Source organism: Indicator indicator, chromosome 36 (assembly GCF_027791375.1).
Source record: "Indicator indicator isolate 239-I01 chromosome 36, UM_Iind_1.1, whole genome shotgun sequence".
NCBI lineage: Eukaryota > Metazoa > Chordata > Aves > Piciformes > Indicatoridae > Indicator > Indicator indicator.
In genome coordinates this window covers 4,966,885-4,986,636 of record NC_072045.1, presented here as the reverse complement: position 1 = coordinate 4,986,636, position 19,752 = coordinate 4,966,885, and the positions used below count along the sequence as shown (strand labels likewise).

Sequence of the window (19,752 nt, the reverse complement as noted above, 5' to 3'; positions counted from 1 at the left end):
GGAGGGGGAAGGCGCGGCCTGGAGTCAAACGTAACTGACAGCTCTTGCGCGGGCGCAGGCAGCACCGCCCGCCTCTGAGGACTCCTGGGTACCTCTTGCGCATGCGTCCCAGGGCCGAAGCAGACTGCGGTTGCGCGGTTCCCGCCGTGCGGATGCGCATCTGCAGTGGGAGCGGGGATTGGTCAATTCTTCTGGCGCATGCTTTTAGCTCCTCTGAGGCGGTGTGGTTAGCGCGCATGCGGCGTGTCATTCCCCCCTTCTTCCCCCCCCTCCCGTTCTCCTTAGTGCGTCTCGGTTGTGCCACCATTTTGTGCTGCAATTGCGGCTGTTTGCTGTTGTTTTTCTGCTGCCTTGCTCCGTGTGTGCGAGTCGAAACAACGGCCCCATGGCGGAGAGTCACTCAGCTGCTGGGCAGGGGGAATCTCCGTCCTTGGGTGGCTCTGGAGTTTGCAGCTCGGAGCCTGAAAACCGACGGCGGCTGAGCGAGCTACGCGTGATAGACTTGCGGGCTGAGCTCAAGCGCCGCAATTTAGACAGCGGAGGAAACAAGAGCGTCCTCATGGAGCGGCTCCGCAGGGTGAGCGGTGAAGCGCCGGGGCTGTCTGAGGGGAGGCGTAACCGGCACCTGCGCGGCCCAAGCGCCCCCAGGCAGCGCTGAGGAAAATGGCGCCAAACGGTCGTTAGAGCGGAGGGGACGGTGCTCCGGGGAGCCGCTTGGCTGTATGAGCCTTCCAGGCCTTCTGCGAGCGTTCCCTGCGTGGCGAGCGTGGTGCCGGACTTGGCCGTGCCAGGCTCAGCCCTGAGGCAGCCGGGCTCACGGAGTGGCCGTGGGGCTGTGTTTGTGCGAGTCTGGCTTTTCCCCGCTCCGCAGCGAGTCCCCTTCTGAGTTCCGAGCTGTGCACAGCATCGTCAGTCCGCCCTGCAGCTCTGCCCGAACGTTTCAAACGTCATGCATCGCTGGGCTTTCCAGCGTGCATTGAGCTGCTGGATTTGCAGGGCTGTGCACTGTCCTCTAAGGCTTTTTGCTGCGTACTGGTTTTCTTTTCTTTCGGTTTTTTGCCCCCCTGGGCTGGTAGGCTGTACGCTGTATCCCCATAACAATGTTTGGTGTATAGTAGCATGCAGACAGCCCTCTTTGAACTGATGTTTGCTGTTTCCTACAGACGAGGTTCTTGCTTTGTCACGCAGATTTGGTCTCTGCACTGTTGCAGACTTTATTTGGTCCAGGTTATGCTGCTGACTACTTTCCAGAAACTTTACACCAACAAGTTACTGTTTTCTGTGTGCTTGTTGCTATGATTTGGTGCTCTTTGCTTAGCACATCCAAATTGTTGCTGTCTAGTTCAAAGTGATGGATTCTTGTCTTCTGCCTCTGCTGTTCAGGGCTGAGACTCAACAGAAATGCGCAGAAGGAGTTTTTTATATCTGTCTTGATACCTATTTCTATTTCCCTTAATAGGCTATTGAGGAGGAAGGGGGAAATCCTGATGAAATTCCAGTGGTTTCAGAAAATATGAAGAAAACTCCAAAAAGAAGCAGCAAAGGTACAGGGCAATTAGAGAGGATCGCCATCCCCACGCTCCCCTTGAGTTTTCTAACAACTTTTACTCATGAAATGCAACCTTGCTAATACTTTTTTTTTTTTTTCCCTTGAACTCTGCTTTTCTTTTTGGCAAAGTGCTTGGTTTAATTTTGGCACTGCTGCTGACTGTTTTGCAGTCCTAAAGCTCTACCTAATGTTACTTGCCTGGGCCAGATTTGGGTTGTAGTGCTTGTCTGGAAGAAATTAAGCACAGCTGAGTCTTCTGTTCCTTCGTTCTGAGCATTAATGCTGTATGTTATGGGTACTTCCTCCCCACATTTGCACTCAGGTTTCTAGAGATGCTGTGGTAATGGTATTAAACTTCTTATTTATTCACAGAACTTCATGTAATTTAATAAGGCAGAAGGATTTATTGGTTTGTTCTCAAGTTCCCTGAAAGTTTTAATGCTGAAGCAGTGCCAGTGTTTTTAAAAGGGGTAATTGGGTTTTCAAGTTCCTCTGCCTTTGCTATTGATAAATATAAGGATTATTATTTTTGAGGCAGAAATGCAGTTTTTAGCAAATTGTTAACCTCTATGGAGCTGTGCTTATGTTTCATAGCTGATACCAGTCTCATTTCTCTCCCTAGAAGATCAGTTTTTAATGAGCATTTGATATTGAATGTGTTTTTAAGGCTTTCTTTATGCCTGTTTTTTCTAATGGTCAAGCATAATCTTAGATAATTCTGATTATTAATTTTAATCTGCTGTTTTTCTAAAATTAATTAGCACATTTGATCTTCTAACCAAATAATGTTGAAGCTCTTATATTAGAGCTGAGCAGAAAAATGAAGGATTTTAATTACTCTTTTTGATTTACCCAAAATGTAGATCAATGAGCTGAAGCTTAAATGTTTTACCACCTAATTTGTTTGACTCGGTGGTTTGGGGTTTTTTTTGTCACTGCATCCAGTTTGGAGTGATACTAACTTTGCTTGCAAATTTTGGAATTTTAACTGGAAAGAGAGCATGGCACAACTGTGGGGCAAAAGCAGAGATCTGTGGTCATTGTGTTAGTTTTTGAATCTCAGAAAAATACCTCACATATGTTATAGCACTTCTAGTATGAGGATAGAAGTAGATCAGATGTTCTGTTCTTCTTGGCTCTAAAATCCCTTTCTCCTTTTTATTGTAATGTGCCTGTAGTTTTTGAGGGAGATAATGTTCATGAAAGATAAAACAACTAAGCTCTGAGTTTGAGGAGTACTGAAACTGGTGTCCTGTTGTCTTTCCTGTCAGTTCTGATGCTGTGTCCCGCTGGTAAATTGAGCACTGCAGTGATGCTTACACCTAGAGTGGGTCTTTTTTATTGTTTGGCTGATTGCTTTTATTTTCTTTTTTTTTCCTTCTGGTAAACTCTGTAAAGAAATAAAAGGTTGAGATGATAAATCCTTGCAGTCTCAGCTGAGGCAAATGTTCTGGGGAGTGCTGCTTGAACTCACTGTGGCACGTTTTGTCAGTCACTGATGATGTGTGACCACTCAGTTGTGTAAAACAAGCAAAATGCAGATAACTGAATGGAATACCAACCCTGATTTAAAAAAAAAAAAAAAGAACAAACTTGAAGGCTCTATATTACTACCTTTTCATTCTAACAATCATAATGTTGCTAGGACGTAGAGCAGATGAAGAGGGAGTAGAAGATAATGGCCTGGAAGAGGATTCGGGAGACGGACAGGTACGTGGGGCTGTTTGAAGCAAAGTAGTGACAACATAGCTTTCAAGGAAAATAATGACTATTATATATACTTTTGGTTGTTTGTTTTTTTTTCTTTTTACAGGAGGATATTGAAGCAAGTTTGGATAACTTGCAGGATATTGACATGATGGATATTAGTGTGTTAGATGAAGCTGAAATAGATAATGGCAATGCGGTAGATTGCGCAGAGGATTACAGTGCTGATAATATTCTTGACTCACTGTCTGATAGTAAAGAAAATGCTGATGCAGAAGTGAAAGAACACCCAGATCAGCCTGCAGAATATGCTGTAGGTAACCTGGAGGCATCCCCACAATTTTCAGAAATTAAAGAAGAATCAACAGAAATACCAATAGTGATGGTATGCATCTCTGATGTATGTGGAATCAGGTTCTTTTTTCCCTTCTATTTTATTTTTTTTCCTCTTAATTAAATATTAGAACAGTAACTAAAGGGTATTTGAAACAATGTGGGGCTCTGCTAGTTCTCATGGTCATTGTTTTTACTTTTTCTACATATTTGTGGAAATACTGTCCTTGATTTTAAAATGCTTAAAAATTGTTTGTACACACATACTGTATGTACTTAGAGTAATCCAGAAGCGTTCCTTTTAATCATGCTTTGAACTCTTTGCTTCACCTTGTGTTTACATTCCCATTTTCATATCTTCCCTGTATTTAGGAGGACATATCAGGCATACAAATGCTGCATTCATTACTTATTACAATGCATCACTTCATTTCAGCTGGACAGCAACATTCTGGGAAATAGATTCTGAATTATTTTTCTGTTAACTTAGGGCCTTGAAATTACTCAGTTACTGAAAATATCTTTATGCTGGCTTTTTGTATTCATCTGGTTGTTGCACTGCTTGTATGACATTGGCCATATGGGCTAGAAGATAGCTTTCTTTTTTTTAACCTCCCAAAGTCAAGTGTTACCTACTGAAATGTACAACAAAGCATTTGAAGAAAGTTATTTCTGCCCCATCTAATAGGCAAGTATAGCTCTTTGTTGTGTGTGCACATTATGTCGTCTCTACTACAAGATCCTAAAGTTGGGTGGTTTCCCCCCTCAAACTTGAAAGCTGCAAACCCCAAACATATCCCTGCCTCATACGAGTTAAATAGAAACACCCAGAGAGTTTTTTCAGTGACTAAACTACTAGAAACCAGGGCAGCTGTGGTCATTTATCAGTAAAGAAAATAGTCCCATGGACATTTCGACTCTGTTCTTGGTTTTGTAAATAAGAGAGAGTAAAAGAAAGTTTTGCTGTTGGAATCCTGATCCTTAAAAGATTATTTTGAGGGGTTGTGAAGAAGCTTTCTTGGTGGGGATCATGAAGAGGTCATTGGTCAGTTTTACCTTTATTAGTTGCTAGATGTATTTGTTTAATGTCAGTTGTTAGTGAAAATAAGTCTTTGGTTTCTCATTCAGGTTTCGTTCACAATACCATTCTTTGGTAGATAAAATGTCTTTTGTTTCCTTTTTCTAGGTAGAGATTGAAGATGTTGGAAACAGTTTGGATGCTTCTTCATCTGATTTAACTGCAATAAAGGTAAATGATAACCAGTTTTTCTTTAAAACCTAAAAAAAAAATATATTTGCCTTATAAACTGTGTGCTGAAGCAATCTGTGTTCAAGTAGTGCACAGTGGGTGTATTCTTACTCTGCAAAGAACAGGAGCTGATAGCTTTCTAATTTCATCATAGGGCCAAAGATCTCTCTATCAGGTCATGTATATATGGTGTGTTTATCACAGAATCACAGAATGGTAGGAGACGTGGAAAGGACCTCTGCTATGGAACACCTCTGCTGGAACATCTCTGCTGTGAGGATAGGCTGAGGGAGCTGGGATTGTTCAGCCTGGAGAAGGTCCAGGGGGACCTTACAGCTGCCTTCCAATACCTGAAGGGATCCTACAGGAAGGCTGCAGAGGGACTTTTCATGAGGGTGTCTAGCAATAGGACAATGGGAAACGGTTTTAAGCTGAGGGAGAGTAGGCTTAGACTGCATCTTAGGTGGAAGTGCTTCAGTACAAGGGTCGTGAGACTCTGGAACCTCTGAATGGCTCCTCCCTGGGGGGTGTTCAGGGCCAGGTTGGATGAGGCCTTGAGCAGCTGAGTCTACTTGAGAGATGTCCCTGCCCATGGCAGGGGGGGTTTGAGTAGATGATCTCTGAGGCTCCTTCCAACCTGAGCCATGCTGTGACCTCTGAAGATCATCTTTTACCTGTTGTATAAACTGACTCATCACGACTTCTTAAGATACAGTGATATTTCTCCTTTTTCTATCATTTTAACTGCAGGAGCTTGAAGAGTTACCTTTGGAGCCAGGTACTGGTTTTTTGGTTTTGTTTTGATTTCTTTTTTATTTTTATTTTGTTGTCTTCCTTTTCGTCTGTTTGATTTCATGTGGAAAAAAAAATGTATCAAAAAATCAAAAAAAAAAAAAACCCAACCCACCAACTCCAGAGGCAACCCAAAAACATCCTGGCTGTTGAAAGAGTTTCATTCTTTTTTTTTTTTTTTTTTTTTGTGTATGTGTCCCTGGTTTGGTTTTGGTTTTGTTTTGTTTTTTTCAAATGCATTACTGTAGTGTACATTATTATGGTGGACAATCCAGGTCATGCAGGGTCATAGAGATTGGAAACCCAGTCATATCACCAGATCTGTGATTTAACTGCTTAAACACCTATTGAATGTGATGAATTAGTTCCATAGAACTGTTACCTAGAATGGAGTTAAGGGCTGAGCCTTAAAGAGATAAAGGTTCTGGAAACAGATCTTGTGATATCACACTATACTGTAGTTGTGTGACTAGAAATACAGGAGCATAGGTAATGGGAGACTTTGGTAGGAACCAGGAATTAAAAGAGTGACTGGACTTCAGAAGAAGGAATTCATTACCATCACCACCAGGAACTTTCAACTGATACTTTACAATTTCTGGACTGCAAACACACTCATGCACCATCAGAAGATGCCTGCTTCACATGTTGGGACTGTCTGCTAAAAGAAATTCAGAGAAATATGAAATTGGACCCTCAGTGCCTTGATACACTCAGTTAAGCATCTCGGACTCTGGAAGCTAACTAGAGAAGAAACAGAGCTGAACGATTTCCTGAAGAATATGAAGGATGAGCCAGAAGGTTTTTCTGTTAAATCTGTGGGGGCATTTTTCTTCCCTGTTAACACTGTAGGGCTGGTGTGGTAGTTTGTCAGGCAGCAGGTAGCGTAGCACTTGTAATGCTGTGTACACCTAGGGTTTTCCAATCTCTGTGTAGCTTAGAAGTTCTCTTGGTGTTAGTGTGGCAGCCATGCCAGTTCCACATTTGTGATTGCTGTATTTCCCTGGTGATTAAATCTTGTGCCATTCTATTCCTGTTAAATCCGTAGAAAATGAGAAAATACTCGACATTTTGGGGGAAACTTGTAAATCTGAAGTACTTAACGAAGAGACTTCCGAGGCGGAGCGGCCACATGCCCAGGAAGCCAGTAACGTGGTGCCAGGCAAGAGGCTAGCGGAGGAAGAGGACGCTCTTGCTGCCGCTCAGGTGGAGGAAGATGCTTTAGATATGGACAGCAAATCGGCACAAGCTATGGCAAGGAAGGAAGCAAAGCGTTTAGTTGTAGCAAAAGGGGAGACAAGTGAACAGACAATAGAGGAAGAGAAGCTGGACTCTGACTCTTTAGTAGTAGAGACCCTAAGCGATCAGAGTAGCAAACGCTCCCAAGGCCTGGAAGCCTCTAGTGGGGAAACAGCGGCCAAAGGCGCAGGTCCCGAAGGCAAAGATAGCAAAGAAGATGGCAAGAAAACAGAAGACAAAGCTAATTCTGAGGAACCCCCTGCTACTAAAGAGTCCTCAGCCAGTGAGGGCGGTGATCAGAAAAAGAGGTTTGTTTTTTCTCCGTTATAGCCCAGATGCTATCTGTTTTTCATTGGTCCTTAAGTGATGCAAATAAGGTGTTTCCTTCAATTGGCCACCGAGACTGATGAAATTGTAGCCTATTCCTAAAGAGTCTGTTTTAATTCTCCATGTGCAGATCTATTTTTTTATATAGATATTTTTTTGTTTGTTTTTAAAAGCACAAAGGGTTTGATTTTCTTTCCTTCCTCAACCTTCAAAGGTTGTTTTTCCTTAAATTACTCTTATTTCTGCTCATCTGCAAACCAGAATTGTATGGTTAATGATCCAAATCCTGCATTTCCTTGTTACTCTTCTATAAATTTGCCAAGATTGTGTTTATTTCAGAACTAATTTGCTGGTAGGTATTGGATTTAAGTGCACAATTTAGAATTAATGTTCTTCTCTGGGGTATGATTGGGTGAATAATGTGTTGTTTTGTCTTTAGCCCTGTTGAGGAGGACAGAGATGCAAAGATAATCTCAAAGGATGAAAAAGGTATGTTTCTGTGGGGAAAAAAAAAATAGAGCTTTCATGATTGCTTTGGGTTGTGTGCTTTGGGGTTTTTTATTTTTTGGGGGTTTTTTTGAGGCTGTTTTGTTGATGTACAAATGTTTTTTCAAGTGTTCTGGGGTCAAATCTAGCCTTTACCTGAGTCAGTTGTAGTAACTAGTCATTCAAAGGAGTAAATAGAGGAATCATAGAATGGTAAGGGTTGGAAGGGACCTCTAGAGATCAAGTGCAACCCCCCTGCCAAAGCAGGATCACCCAGGGCAGGTCACACAGGAACACGTTCAGATGGGGCTTGGAAGCCTTCAGAGAAGGAGACTCCAGCCTCTCTGGGCTGCCTGCTCCACGGCTTTACCCTCACAGTAAAGAATTTTCTCCTCAAGTTGAGGTGGAACTTCTGGGTTCCAGTTTGTGTCCATTGCTCCTTGTCCTATGTGTGGAGGGCACTGAAAAGAGCCTGGCACCTTTGTTTTAACACCCACTCCTTGGATATTGATAAGATCCCCTCTCAGCCGTCTCCTTTCAAGACTGAACAGCCCCAGATCTCTCATTCTGTTCATAGGAGAGATGTTCAATGATACTCTGTTGTTTTTGACTTGCCTTTCTTGCAGTGCTTATCAATAAAGTGCCTTATTAGTTCCCTAAGCCTGTATCAATCTTCACTCTAAGAGTTCTATTGGAATCCTGCTGGCATTGTGAATGCTGATAGGTACTGAGAAGACTGAGATTTACCTGGAAAAAAAAAAATCACAGAATTGCATCATGTTGGAAGGGACCCTCAAAGGTTATCTTGTCCAATCCCCCAGCAGTGAGCAGGGACATCTCCAGCTGGATCAGGTTTCTCAGGGCCTCATCAAGTTTGACCTAGAATGTCTCTGGGAATAGGGCCTCAACCACCCTTGTAGTAAAGAACTTCCTCCTTATGTCCAACCTAAACCTACCCTGTTCCAGTTTGAAACCATTGCCCCTCAGCCTCAACCTACAAACCCTTCTAATATCACAACAGGTGCCTAAATCTCTAGGTTTATGCTGTGTGGAAGTTCTGATGAGGATTTTAATGCAGGGTACCCTCTGCAGTTGTGTGTATCCTAGAGCTTCAAATCATGAACTGTAAATTTCAGTTCATGTAAATAATGTAACCTTACTGACTCAGCTTTTTTCTTGAACTCAAGATCTTAACATTTAATACTTCTTCTGATAAAAAGTGATTGAAACGTAGCAAGACATGCAGATGAAAATTCATCAAGACTTTTCAAATGTGCATCAAATAATGGAGTTTCAAAGTTCATTTTTTGCAGGCTGCAATGTCTGCTTTTAAGATCCATTGGAAAAGGCAGAATTACATTTGTGGAGGTTTATGAAGAGGGGCAAAAAATGAGGTTGGTGGGGCAATTGCTTTTTCACCTGCATTCCTGTGCTACATGGGCTTTGATGTTTGGATTTTTTGTACCTTAGGCCGTGTGGGTAGTGCTTCTGGCAGAAATCTGTGGGTCAGTGGACTTTCATCCTCTACTAGAGCTACAGACTTAAAGAACCTTTTCAGCAAGTATGGGAAGGTAGGTAATGGTTGTGGAAAGTAACAAACCATTTTATCAAGGGTGACCTTGAATTTAGCACTTTTCCTGATGAACTGGGCAGGCTGAGCACTTGGCTTCCTGGTGTTGATTTGAAGCTGTATCTGAAGTAGCAGATTTCATTGAAAAGGTTGTTTGAAATGGGAGGGGAGAATCTCTGGGTAGATAGCTGTAAAAATGAGGCAGTTGTCAGCAGGAGAGTGGTGGGTTGTCATCTGATGTGTCTTATTACACCTCTTGAGTGCCCAGTTACAGAATGCACTGGGTTGGAAGGGACCTCTAAAGGTCAGCTAGTCCAACCCCCCTGCAGTCAGCAGGGACATCCCCAGCTAGATCAGGTTGCACAGAGCCTCATCAAGCCTGACCTTGAATGTCTCCAGGCATGAAGCCTCCACCACCTCTCTCTGGGCAACCTGTTACAGTGTTCCATCACTCTTGTAGTCAAGAACTTCTTTCTAGTGTCCAACCTAAATCTCCTTTGCTCTAGTTTAAAGCCATTGCCCTTGTTCTATTGCTACAAGCCCTTGTAAACATTGCCCCCCCACCTCCTTCACATACTGGAAGGCTACTCAGAGGTCTCCCTGGAGCCTTCTTTTCTCCAGGCTGAACACCCCCAGCTCCCTCAGCCTGTGTTTGTAAGAGAGATGCTCCAACCCTCTGATCACTTTTGTGGCCCTCCTCTGGACACTCTCCAACAGGTCCCTGTCCTTCCTCTGTCTGGAGGGCCCAAGAGCTGGACACAATACTCCAGGTGAGGTCCCACCAAAGCAGAGCAGGAGTAGAGGGTCAGAGTCACCTCTCTCTGTCTGCTGGCCACACTTCGTTTGACCCAGCCCAGACTGATGACATCCCTTGTGCACTTCATTGCAGAGAGCCAATAGATTGGTGAGGCAGGACTTGCCCTTAGTAAAGCCATGCTGTCTGGCTCAAAACAAGTTGGTTTGGGTTTTGGTTTTGTCCCCAAAGGTGGTTGGTGCAAAAGTAGTGACAAACGCTCGCAGTCCCGGTGCTCGCTGTTACGGCTTCGTTACGATGTCCACCTCGGAAGAAGCCACTAAGTGTATTAATCATCTCCACAGAACAGAGCTGCATGGCAAAATGATTTCTGTGGAAAAGGTGAGTGAGAGCTGTTCCCTGCCAGTGTCATGAAAATAAAAAGTGCAAGTTTAATATCTCTTCCTTACTATATAAACAAACAAACAAAAAAAATCTCTTTTTGCTACAATTCCAGGCAAAAAATGAACCATCCGGGAAAAAGCCTTCAGACAAAAAAGAAAGTGAAACAAGGAAGGAAAAAGACAGGCACCACTCTGCAGAGTCCAAATCTGAGAAGTAAGGTTTTTTTCTGGGTACTTTTCTTTGTTTAAACGCTACTCATTTGAAATGCAGCCACATGACAGGTTGCCCAGGGAGGTGGTGGAAGCCTCATCCCTGGAGGTTTTTAAGACCAGGCAGGTTGTGGCTCTGAGCAACCTGATCTAATGTGAGGTGTCCCTGCCCATGGCAGGGAGGTTGGAACTGTTTGATCCTTGAGGTCCCTTCCAGCTCTAACAATTCTATGTTTCTCTGACCAAAGTGAACAGTAACTAATAAGTCTCCATTTGATGCTTCATACTGCATCTGAATTAGCAATAGGACTTGAAAGATTGAAATTCATGTTCTGCAGCAGGTAGTGCTTCTTATTTGGTCCTCTGTGTTCAGCATACAGAATTCTTCAGGGTTTGATATAAAAACTTGTCAGTGATAGCAGGAGATAATCAACTCAAGAGTAATTTTGGAGGGGTTTTGTGTTTAGTGTTTTTGGGGTTGTTGGTTGGTTGGTTTTTGTTTTCTGTGTGGTTGGCTTGGTCAGTGGTTATGTAGCACTTTTAGTTAGGGTCTGTGTTAAAGCTCAGTTTACCTGTAGGTCTGGTGGTATTAAGAAGGAGGAGAAGATGGACAAAAAAGATGATAAGAAATCAGACAAAGATGGAAAAGATGAAAAAGAAGGCAAAGGAAAAGATGAACAAAAGTCTGGTTCTTCTGATAGATCCAGGGCAAGCAAATCAGGTAATTTTAACTGTCTCTCAGAAATGTTTTCAAGGATACTTCTTTAAAAACAAACAAACATGGGGTTCACCTTCACCCAGCTCTGCAGCCTCCCCTTCAGAAACTATCACTGGGTTTAGACCTGACACTGTGATTGTGTACATTTTTGGGGGGTTCTTTTGGTGTATTTTGCAGTCGGAAGAAAAATTTCTTTTTAACTCTCATCCCTGCCACAAACCACTACGGTAATTTTGTGATAAGTTCATTGCCCCCATCCTCAACTTGGCCAAATCTTGCTAAGCTACTTAACCTCTGGAAGAAGACATTTATTATTTATTTAAAATATTGATAAAATAACTTCTCACTGCTTAGCATCTCGATGATTTTAAATCTCACAAGAATCTGTGAATGCTTTGCATGTTTTATTTATTCCCAGATGTATTTTGTTTTCTAGCCAGTCGAGGAACTGAAAGGACAGTGGTGATGGACAAATCTAAAGGAGAACCAGTGATCAGTGTGAAAACTTCTACATCCAAAGAGAGGGTAAGGATCACGTTCTGAGCAGCCCTTGTGTAAAAATAGGTGCCAGGTAGCTTTATATGTGTATAGTTGGGGGGGTTGCCCTATGTACTTGGAAGAGTTGTCTTTTTCATAGAACCGTAGAACTGTTTTGGTTGGAAAAGACCTCCAAGATCATAGAGTTCAACCTTTAACCCACCACCACCATGGCCACTACTAAACCATGCCCCCAAATGCCATGTCTGTGTGTTTCTTGGACACCTCCAGGGATGGGAACTCCACCACCTCCCTGGGCAGCCTGTTCCAATCTCTGACCACACTTGCAGCAAAGAAATTCTTCAACCTAAACCTCCCCTAGCACAATTTTAGGCCGTTTCCTGTCATTCTATCACCTGATCCTAGGAAATGAGACTGACCCTCACCTCGCTCCAGCCTCCGTTCAGGGAGCTGTAGAGAGCCATGAAGTCTCCCCTCAGCTTCCTTTTCTCCAGGCTGAACAACTCCAGTTCCTTCAGTTTCTCCTCATGATGAGGTGGAACTTCTTGTGTTCCAGCTTGTACCTGTTCCTTGTCCTATTACTGGGCACCACCAAAAAAGCCTGACCCCTTCTTGACACCCACCCCTCAGGTATTTGGTTTTTTGTTTGTTTTCAAGAAGGCTGGAAGAGACCTCAAAGATCATCGAGTCCAACCTGTCACCCTAAACTTCATGACTATCTAAACCATGGTACCAAGTGCCACCTCCAATCCCCTCTTGAACACCTCCAGGGATGGGGACTCCACCACCTCCCTGGGCAGCACATTCCAATGGCCAACCACTCTCTCTGGGAAGAACTTTCTCCTCACCTCCAGCCTAAACCTCCCCTGGCGCAGCTTGAGACTGTGTCCTCTTGTTCTGGTGCTGGGTGCCTGGGAGAAGAGACCAACCCCCTCCTGGCTACAACCTCCCTTCAGGTAGTTGTAGACAGCAATGAGGTCTCCCCTGAGCCTCCTCTTCTCCAGGCTGAACACCCCCAGCTCCCTCAGCCTCTCCTCATAGGGCTGTGCTCAAGGCCTCTCCCCAGCCTCATTGCCCTTCTCTGGACATGCTCCAGCAATTCAACATCTTTCCTAAACTGAGGGGCCCAGAACTGGACACAGGACTCAAGGTGTGGCCTAACCAGTGCTGTGTACAGGGGTACAATGACCTCCCTGCTCCTGCTGGCCACACTATGCCTGATGCAGGCCAGGATGCCATTGGCTCTCTTGGCCACCTGGGCACACTGCTGGCTCATGTTCAGCTGCTGTCAACCAGTACCCCCAGGTCCCTTTCCACCTGGCTGCTCTCCAGCCACTCTGACCCCAGCCTGTAGCTCTGCATGGGGTTGTTGTGGCCAAAGTGCAGCCCCTGGCACTTGGATTTGTTGAATGCCATCCTGTTGGACTCTGCCCATCTGTCCAGCCTGTCAAGGTCCCTCTGCAGAGCCCTTCTGCCTTCTAACAGATCAACACCTGCTCCCAGCTTGGTGTCATCTGCAAATTTACTGATGATGGACTCAATCCCCTCATGCAGATCATCAATAAAGATATTGAACAGGATGGGGCCCAGCACTGATCCCTGGGGGACACCACTAGTGACAGGCTGCCAGCTGGCTGTGGCACCATTCACCACCACTCTCTGGGCTCTGCCCTCCAGCCAGTTCCTAACCCAGCACAGAGTGCTGCTGTCCAAGCCACAGGTTGACAGCTTCGCCAGGAGTTTGCTGTGGGGGACAGTGTCAAAGGCCTTGCTGAAGTCCAGGCAGACTACATCCACAGCCTTTCCCACGTCCACCAGGCTGGTCACCTGATCATAGAAGGAGATCAGGTTGGTGAGGCAGGACCTGCCCTTCCTAAATCCATGTTGGCTGGGCCTGATTCCTTGGCCATCCTTCAGGTGCGCAGTGATTGCCCCCAAGACAATCTGCTCCATGATTTTCCCTGGCACTGAGGTCAGGCTGACAGCCTGTAGTTCCCAGGTTCTTCTGTCCGTCCCTTCTTGTGGATGGGTGTCACATTGGCCAGTTTCCAGTCTTCTGGGACCTCTCCAGTGAGCCAGGACTGGTGGAAAATGATGGAGAGAGGCTTGGCCAGCTCATCTGCCAGCTCTTTCAGCACCCTAGGATGAATCCCATCAGGTCCCATGGACTTGTGACTATCCAAGTGACAATATCCAAGTGATTTATAGACTAAGATCCCCTCTCAGCCTTCTCCCCTAAGACAGCCCCAAGTCTCTCAGGCTTTCTTTGTAGCAGAGGTGTCCAAGTGCCTTCATCATCCTTGTAGCTCTCTGTCGGACTTTCTCCAGCGGATCTCTGTCTCTCTTGAATTGGGGAGCCCAAAACAGGACACAGCATTCCAGGTGTGGCCTCAGCAGGGCAGAGCAGAGGAGGAGAAGAACCTCCTTAGACCTACTGGACACACCTTTGTGATACACCCCAGGATGCCATTGGCCCTCTTGGCCACAGGGGCTTATTGCTGTCCCATGGACAACTTGCTGCCCGCTAGGTTGGCATAGGATTTTTACCAGAGAATGCCCTGTGTTCACAGCTGCTGTTTTGTTTTGCTTGGGTTCAGAGTACAAAAAGCCAGGACCGCAAATCAGAGAGCAAAGAGAAGCAGGATATCTTATCCTTTGATAAAATCAAGGAGCAGCGGGAACGGGAACGCCAGAGGCAGAGGGAGCGAGAGATCAGGGAAACGGAAAGGCGCCGGTGAGTCCTCCCTGTGTCCCTCTCAACCTCAGGGCTTGCTTGGAATGCCCTGAGCTGGCTGCTGGAAGGGCTGCAAAGCAGTGTGTCATGCTGGCCCTCCAGCATCAGTATCTCAGATCAGTTTGATGCCAATGTATTGATAGAGTAGACATAATGCCAAATGATCGCAGGTTTTACTCCTCTGAGCTTCTTTAAGTCTGTGTTTTTGGGGGAGACTCTTGTTGAATAATAACTTTTGGAGGGGCTTCCAGGTCTCTCATTCTCAATCAGATTTGAATTTTCATATTTTTTTTTCCCTGTCAGACTTCTGTCTGAGGGTACGCTCTGCTCTATGAATGCTTTTTCAGAGACAGCTTGGAGCAGACACTGTTACTTGGAGTACCTCGGAGTAGACACTATTACTTAAGTGTTACTGAGTTGCTTAGAGTTCCAAGCTGACCCCCATGCTGTAACTGGGAGTAACTGAAAAGTAGATATTGTTACTTATGCTGAATGCTTACTTTTGCTTCTCTCATCTGTGTGGACTTTGCCCTTTGTTGTTGTTTCCCCTTCCCCCTCCCTAAACTAAGCAGCTGCAGTTTATTGAGAAGGGATCATCCACCTTGAAGCAGGTGGTCTGTTGAACATAGAAACTTAAAAGCCCAACACCAACAAACAAACAAACTTCACTCAAAATAAAGGAGCAATAAAGCTTAGACTTAAGGTCCTAGAATTGGAATTATTTCAGTTGGGAAAGGCCTCTGAGTTCAACCCAACACCACCGTGGCCATCAAACCCTGTCCCCGAGTGCCATGTGAACACCTCCAGGGATGGTGACTCCATCACCTCCCTGAGCAGCCTGTTCCAATGCCTGACCGCTCCTGTAGGAAAGAAGTTTTTCCTGATATCCAACCTAACCCTCCCGTTTTGTTCTCCATTAAAAATACTTTTTGTTTCCCGATTAGAGAGAGAGAGAGGCGGGAGCGAGAGCAGCGCCTTCAAGCCATCCATGAGCGGGATGAACGACAGAGGCTCCAGCGGGAGCGGGAACGGCTGGAATTTCAAAGGCAGCGTCTGGACAGAGAGCGCTTGGAGAGGGAGAGGTTGGAGCGAGAACGAATGCACATAGAGCAGGAGAGGAGGAGAGAGCAGGAGCGGATCCAGCGGGAGAGGGAAGAGCTGAGGCGGCAGCAGGAGCAGCTGCGCTACGAGCAGGAGCGGCGCTCTGCCATGAGGAGGCCTTACGACCCCGACTGCAGGTAGTGAGCACAGGGAGAGCCCAGAGCCTCTGGCCACATCCAGTTACAGCCAGCATTCTGTGTCAGTTGAGTGCTCTTGGTGGAGCAGTCACAGGAGCTCACCACTGAAGGACTCTTTACATGTTGCTCTTAGCACTTTAATCACAGAGTGCATGGGGTTGGAAGGCACCCTCTGAGGTCATCTTGTCCAACTCTCCCTGCAGTCAGCAGGACACCTCCAACTACAGACAAAAGTTTTTTACTTTAAAAATAACTGTTTGGCTAATGGGATGGAATGAGGTTTGACATCCAGAGAGCAGGAAGGGAAGATTGTGGTGAGGTTTGGTGCTGATGGTTGACCTCCTTTGCAGGCGAGATGACCCCTACTGGCCCGAGGCCAAGCGGATGGCCATGGAGGATCGATACCATTCCGACTTCGGCCGCCAGGATCGCTTCCACGACTTCGACCACAGGGATCGTGGCCGATACCAAGACCATTGTTTGGACAGGTCAGCAAGGTGGTGTCTCTTCTTATAACCTTTCTGGAAATGAGGTGCTTTGCTGTGGCTTACTAAGGGCTTGCCCAGGGCCAGAAGAGAAGAGGGAAACAAACGATCCTTGTGTATTTCTACCTGCCTGCAGTCTCCTGTTTCCATTCTTTGTGGACATAACTGAAGGAAGCTGCATAAAGATTACAAGCCAGGTCCTAATATAGTTTGCCACGATGCCAGTGGCGATCCTGCAGCTTCTCTTGAGATGTGTGAAAAATCTGTGTTATGAATCCCTCTTCATTAGCCTAAGATTCACTTCGTAAAACTTGCCCTGTTTTCCTTTTTTCCAGTGCAGTTAACACAGGTTTTTAGTTGCACAGAAGGCAGAACTACTCTTGTATAGTGCTACTGAGGCTTCTGGTTTGCTGTCAGAGGATCTTTGGCATAAACCAAACCACTTTGCTTTTGCTTACAACTCTTTGCTGGTACTAACAGGTTTACCATGGACAACTGTGTTTCAGTGATGCCTTACTTATAGTAATCAACATTAATTGGATCTGTTCCTAGACTATGAAACAACAACTCATTTGAATACCTTGCCACTAAACAAACATTAGCATTCAAATTTCCAGCCTAAAGAAGCTAAACTTTTCACGTGCTATTTCTTCCAGACATTGGAATTATGATTTCTGTGCTGATTCAACTGAAACTTTTCCTTTTTGTTGCAGAAGAGACGGTTCAAGAGGAATCCCAGATCGAGATGGGCAGGTGGGTGATAGCCAGAGCATTTCAAAAGCCAAACAAAACAACCCCAAAGCAGAAAGAACTTTGTGGATGCTCCCCACATCTTAACCTTAACCACCACTGGGTTTAAACTGAGCCAGGTGTTCAAGCAGAATCTGGTTTTGCAGGCTAAATGGGTGGAGTGTGGTAGTGGTTACCAAGTTACCCAGTTGCTAGGGTGGTAGCCACAGGTCTGGGTTGAGGGGAAACCTCCAGGTGATTGGGAGCCTCTACTGATTCTTAGCTATTTGCCTTCCAGCATTACCCAGACGAGCGCCACGGAGGGCCTGAACGTCACTCACGGGACAGCTGGAGTGGTTATGGCTCCGACAGAAGAATGAGTGAAGGGAGGGGGATACCCCCCCAGAGCCGGTCAGTGCACAGCAAACAAGGGCCTGGGGGGTTCTTCACCTGTTAGCACACACGAACCTTTGAAGGGTGACAGTGTGAGAGGTGCAAGGTGGAACCCAGGAGGTTCTGCCTCAACAGGAAGGGGAAACTTCTTTATGATGGGGGCGGTGGAGCCCTGGAGCAGGCTGCCCAGAGAGGCTGTGGAGTCTCCTTCTCTGGCTGCACTCCTGTGGGACCTGCCCTAGGTGAACCTGCTTTGGCAGGGGGATGGGACTCTTCCCCCCCACCCCCCTCCTTTTCTCCTCTCCTCTTTTCCCCCCCTCCTTTTCTCCTCTCCTCTTTTCTCCCCCCCTCCTTTTCTCCTCTCCTCTTTTCCCCCCCTCCTTTTCTCTTCTCCTCTTTTCCCCCCCCTCCTTTTCTCTTCTCCTCTTTTCCCCCCCCTCCTTTTCTCTTCTCCTCTTTTCCCCCCCCTCCTTTTCTCTTCTCCTCTTTTCCCCCCCCTCCTTTTCTCTTCTCCTCTTTTCCCCCCCCTCCTTTTCTCTTCTCCTCTTTTCCCCCCCCTCCTTTTCTCTTCTCCTCTTTTCCCCCCCCTCCTTTTCTCCTCTCTTCTTTTCCCCCCCCCTCCTTTTCTCCTCTCTTCTTTTCCCCCCCCCTCCTTTTCTCCTCTCTTCTTTTCCCCCCCCCTCCTTTTCTCCTCTCTTCTTTTCCCCCCCCCTCCTTTTCTCCCCCTTATTTTAAATGGTGGTGGTAGAAGCATGCCTGGTCAGTCAGGACCAGGCCCTGTGATGAATCAAGGAGGGATGATTAGGGTAAGAAGCTTGGGCCCGGCAAGCAGAAGCTCTCCTGTTAAGATCAAAGACCCCAATCTTTGCCTGTCTCAGAGCCCAAGCCTCTTACTGGAACTATCTGACAAAACATCTCACAGATGGATTCACTTTTCAGGGCAGTTTCTAATTGGTTTGGGTTTGTTTTCAGGCGGGGAGGCTTCACACAAGTGGGAAACCAGAGCCAGATGATGCAGGGCAGCGGAATGCAGGGAGTGTTTGCGGGGCAGGAGCGGACAACCAGAGGCACTGACGCTCGCTTCACCCGGCGCTACTGAAGGCACTGTGTACAGACATATATCTCTATTTTTTTTAATGCCAGATGACAATGGTGGTGAATTTTATTAACTTAGGGACACCTTGAATTTGTGATTACAAAAAAAAAAAAAAAAGGAAAAAAAAAAAAAAAGGAAGAACTTGCTGCCACATTGTAGCCAAATCCTACATCGATTTGTCCGGTTTTGGTTTCTTTTTTTTTTTCCTTTTTTTTTTTTTTTTTTTTTTTTTGGTAATGTGCTCTTGGTCAAACATCACTTAAAAAAGGTTTTTGTTAGTGAAACATTCCATTTTTCAAAAACAATAAAAATCACTTTCCAGGCTACTAACTTAATGTTTCTAGAGTCTTTGGTTAATAATGCCTCCTGTGAGAGGCTTAAAAGCCAGTAAAGCATCTGGGCCTGGATCAGGAATGGTGTAAGGAAGTGATGGTGCCCCTGTACTGGGCACTGGGGAGGCTACACTTTGAGTACTGGATTCAGTTTTGAGCCACTCACTTCAATAAGGACATTGAGGGGCTCTCTAGAGAGAAGGGCAATGAAGATGATGAAGGGTCTGGAGAACAGGGATGATGAGAAGCAGCTGAAGGAAGCTGGGGTGGTTTAGTCTGGAGAAGAGGCCAACAGGAGCACTCATTCTCCTGGCTTCCACTTTGTGCCTGCTGTCCCTTGTCCTATCCCAGGGCACCACTGAGAAGAGTCTGGCCCCATCCTCTTGCCCCTCACCTGTTAGCTCTTACTGAGCATACAGAAGATCCCCTCTCATGCTGCTCTTGTCCAGGCTCAACAGCCCCAGCTCTCCTCCTATGAGATACTTCAGGCTCCTCACCATCTTCACAGCCTCTGCTGGACTCTCTCCAGTATTTCCCTGTCTCTCTTGAACTGGGGAGCCCAGAACTGGACCCAGTACTGTAGCTATTTTTAGCACTTCTCTAGAGGGGGTGCTAACAAACATAAATGTTGTGGTGCATGGGTGAACAGAAAAGCAAAGATTTGGTCAGTATTTAGCTAACAACTCAGGAACAGAAATCCTTAGCAGCTTATCCAGGCCTCACCTTAGGGCAACTGAAGGGACCCAAGGGCTAGAACTTGTTGTAGATCAAACTGAGAAAAGAACAAGTGAAATGCAGCTGATTCAAAGTGGACTTTTTACCCTTTATTACTTCCTGGACAAGCAGAGCTGACATCCCATCATCAAAACAGAGTCAAACTGCCAACACAATCTGAGAAAACACTGGTCTGGTTTGCAAGATCCAACCCTC

The 19,752-nt window shown here is 45.7% G+C and overlaps 1 protein-coding gene across 4 annotated transcripts; it reads left to right on the top strand.

Annotated features, from left to right (window-relative positions):
• The first annotated feature begins 296 nt into the window (after positions 1-296).
• Positions 297-18,564, top strand: LOC128978381 (scaffold attachment factor B1-like). Of its 4 annotated transcripts, none has more exons than XM_054396277.1 (19): positions 297-577; positions 1,460-1,544; positions 3,195-3,259; positions 3,363-3,641; positions 4,776-4,838; positions 5,589-5,616; positions 6,679-7,177; positions 7,636-7,685; positions 9,153-9,253; positions 10,238-10,387; positions 10,503-10,603; positions 11,178-11,320; positions 11,754-11,842; positions 14,413-14,549; positions 15,494-15,787; positions 16,138-16,275; positions 16,986-17,025; positions 17,300-17,412; positions 18,367-18,564. In XM_054396277.1, exons 1-19 carry the CDS (start codon positions 386-388, stop codon positions 18,491-18,493), a joined length of 2,694 nt encoding a protein of 897 aa, XP_054252252.1. In that variant the 5' UTR covers positions 297-385; the 3' UTR covers positions 18,494-18,564. The 4 variants fall into 4 exon arrangements, with proteins under 4 accessions (XP_054252252.1, XP_054252251.1, XP_054252250.1 ...); XM_054396276.1 differs by having other exon boundaries at positions 16,138-16,284; XM_054396275.1 differs by having other exon boundaries at positions 3,363-3,656.
• Positions 18,565-19,752: the final 1,188 nt, after the last annotated feature.

Bases quoted from the DNA above. Each gene is read 5' to 3' on its own strand.
- LOC128978381 (XM_054396274.1), top strand. From the start codon at position 386: ATGGCGGAGAGTCACTCAGCTGCTGGGCAGGGGGAATCTCCGTCCTTG. The intron at 3,260-3,362 runs GTACGTGGGGCT...TTCTTTTTACAG, and splicing joins AGGATTCGGGAGACGGACAG to GAGGATATTGAAGCAAGTTT. The intron at 3,657-4,775 runs GTATGTGGAATC...TCCTTTTTCTAG, and splicing joins TGATGGTATGCATCTCTGAT to GTAGAGATTGAAGATGTTGG.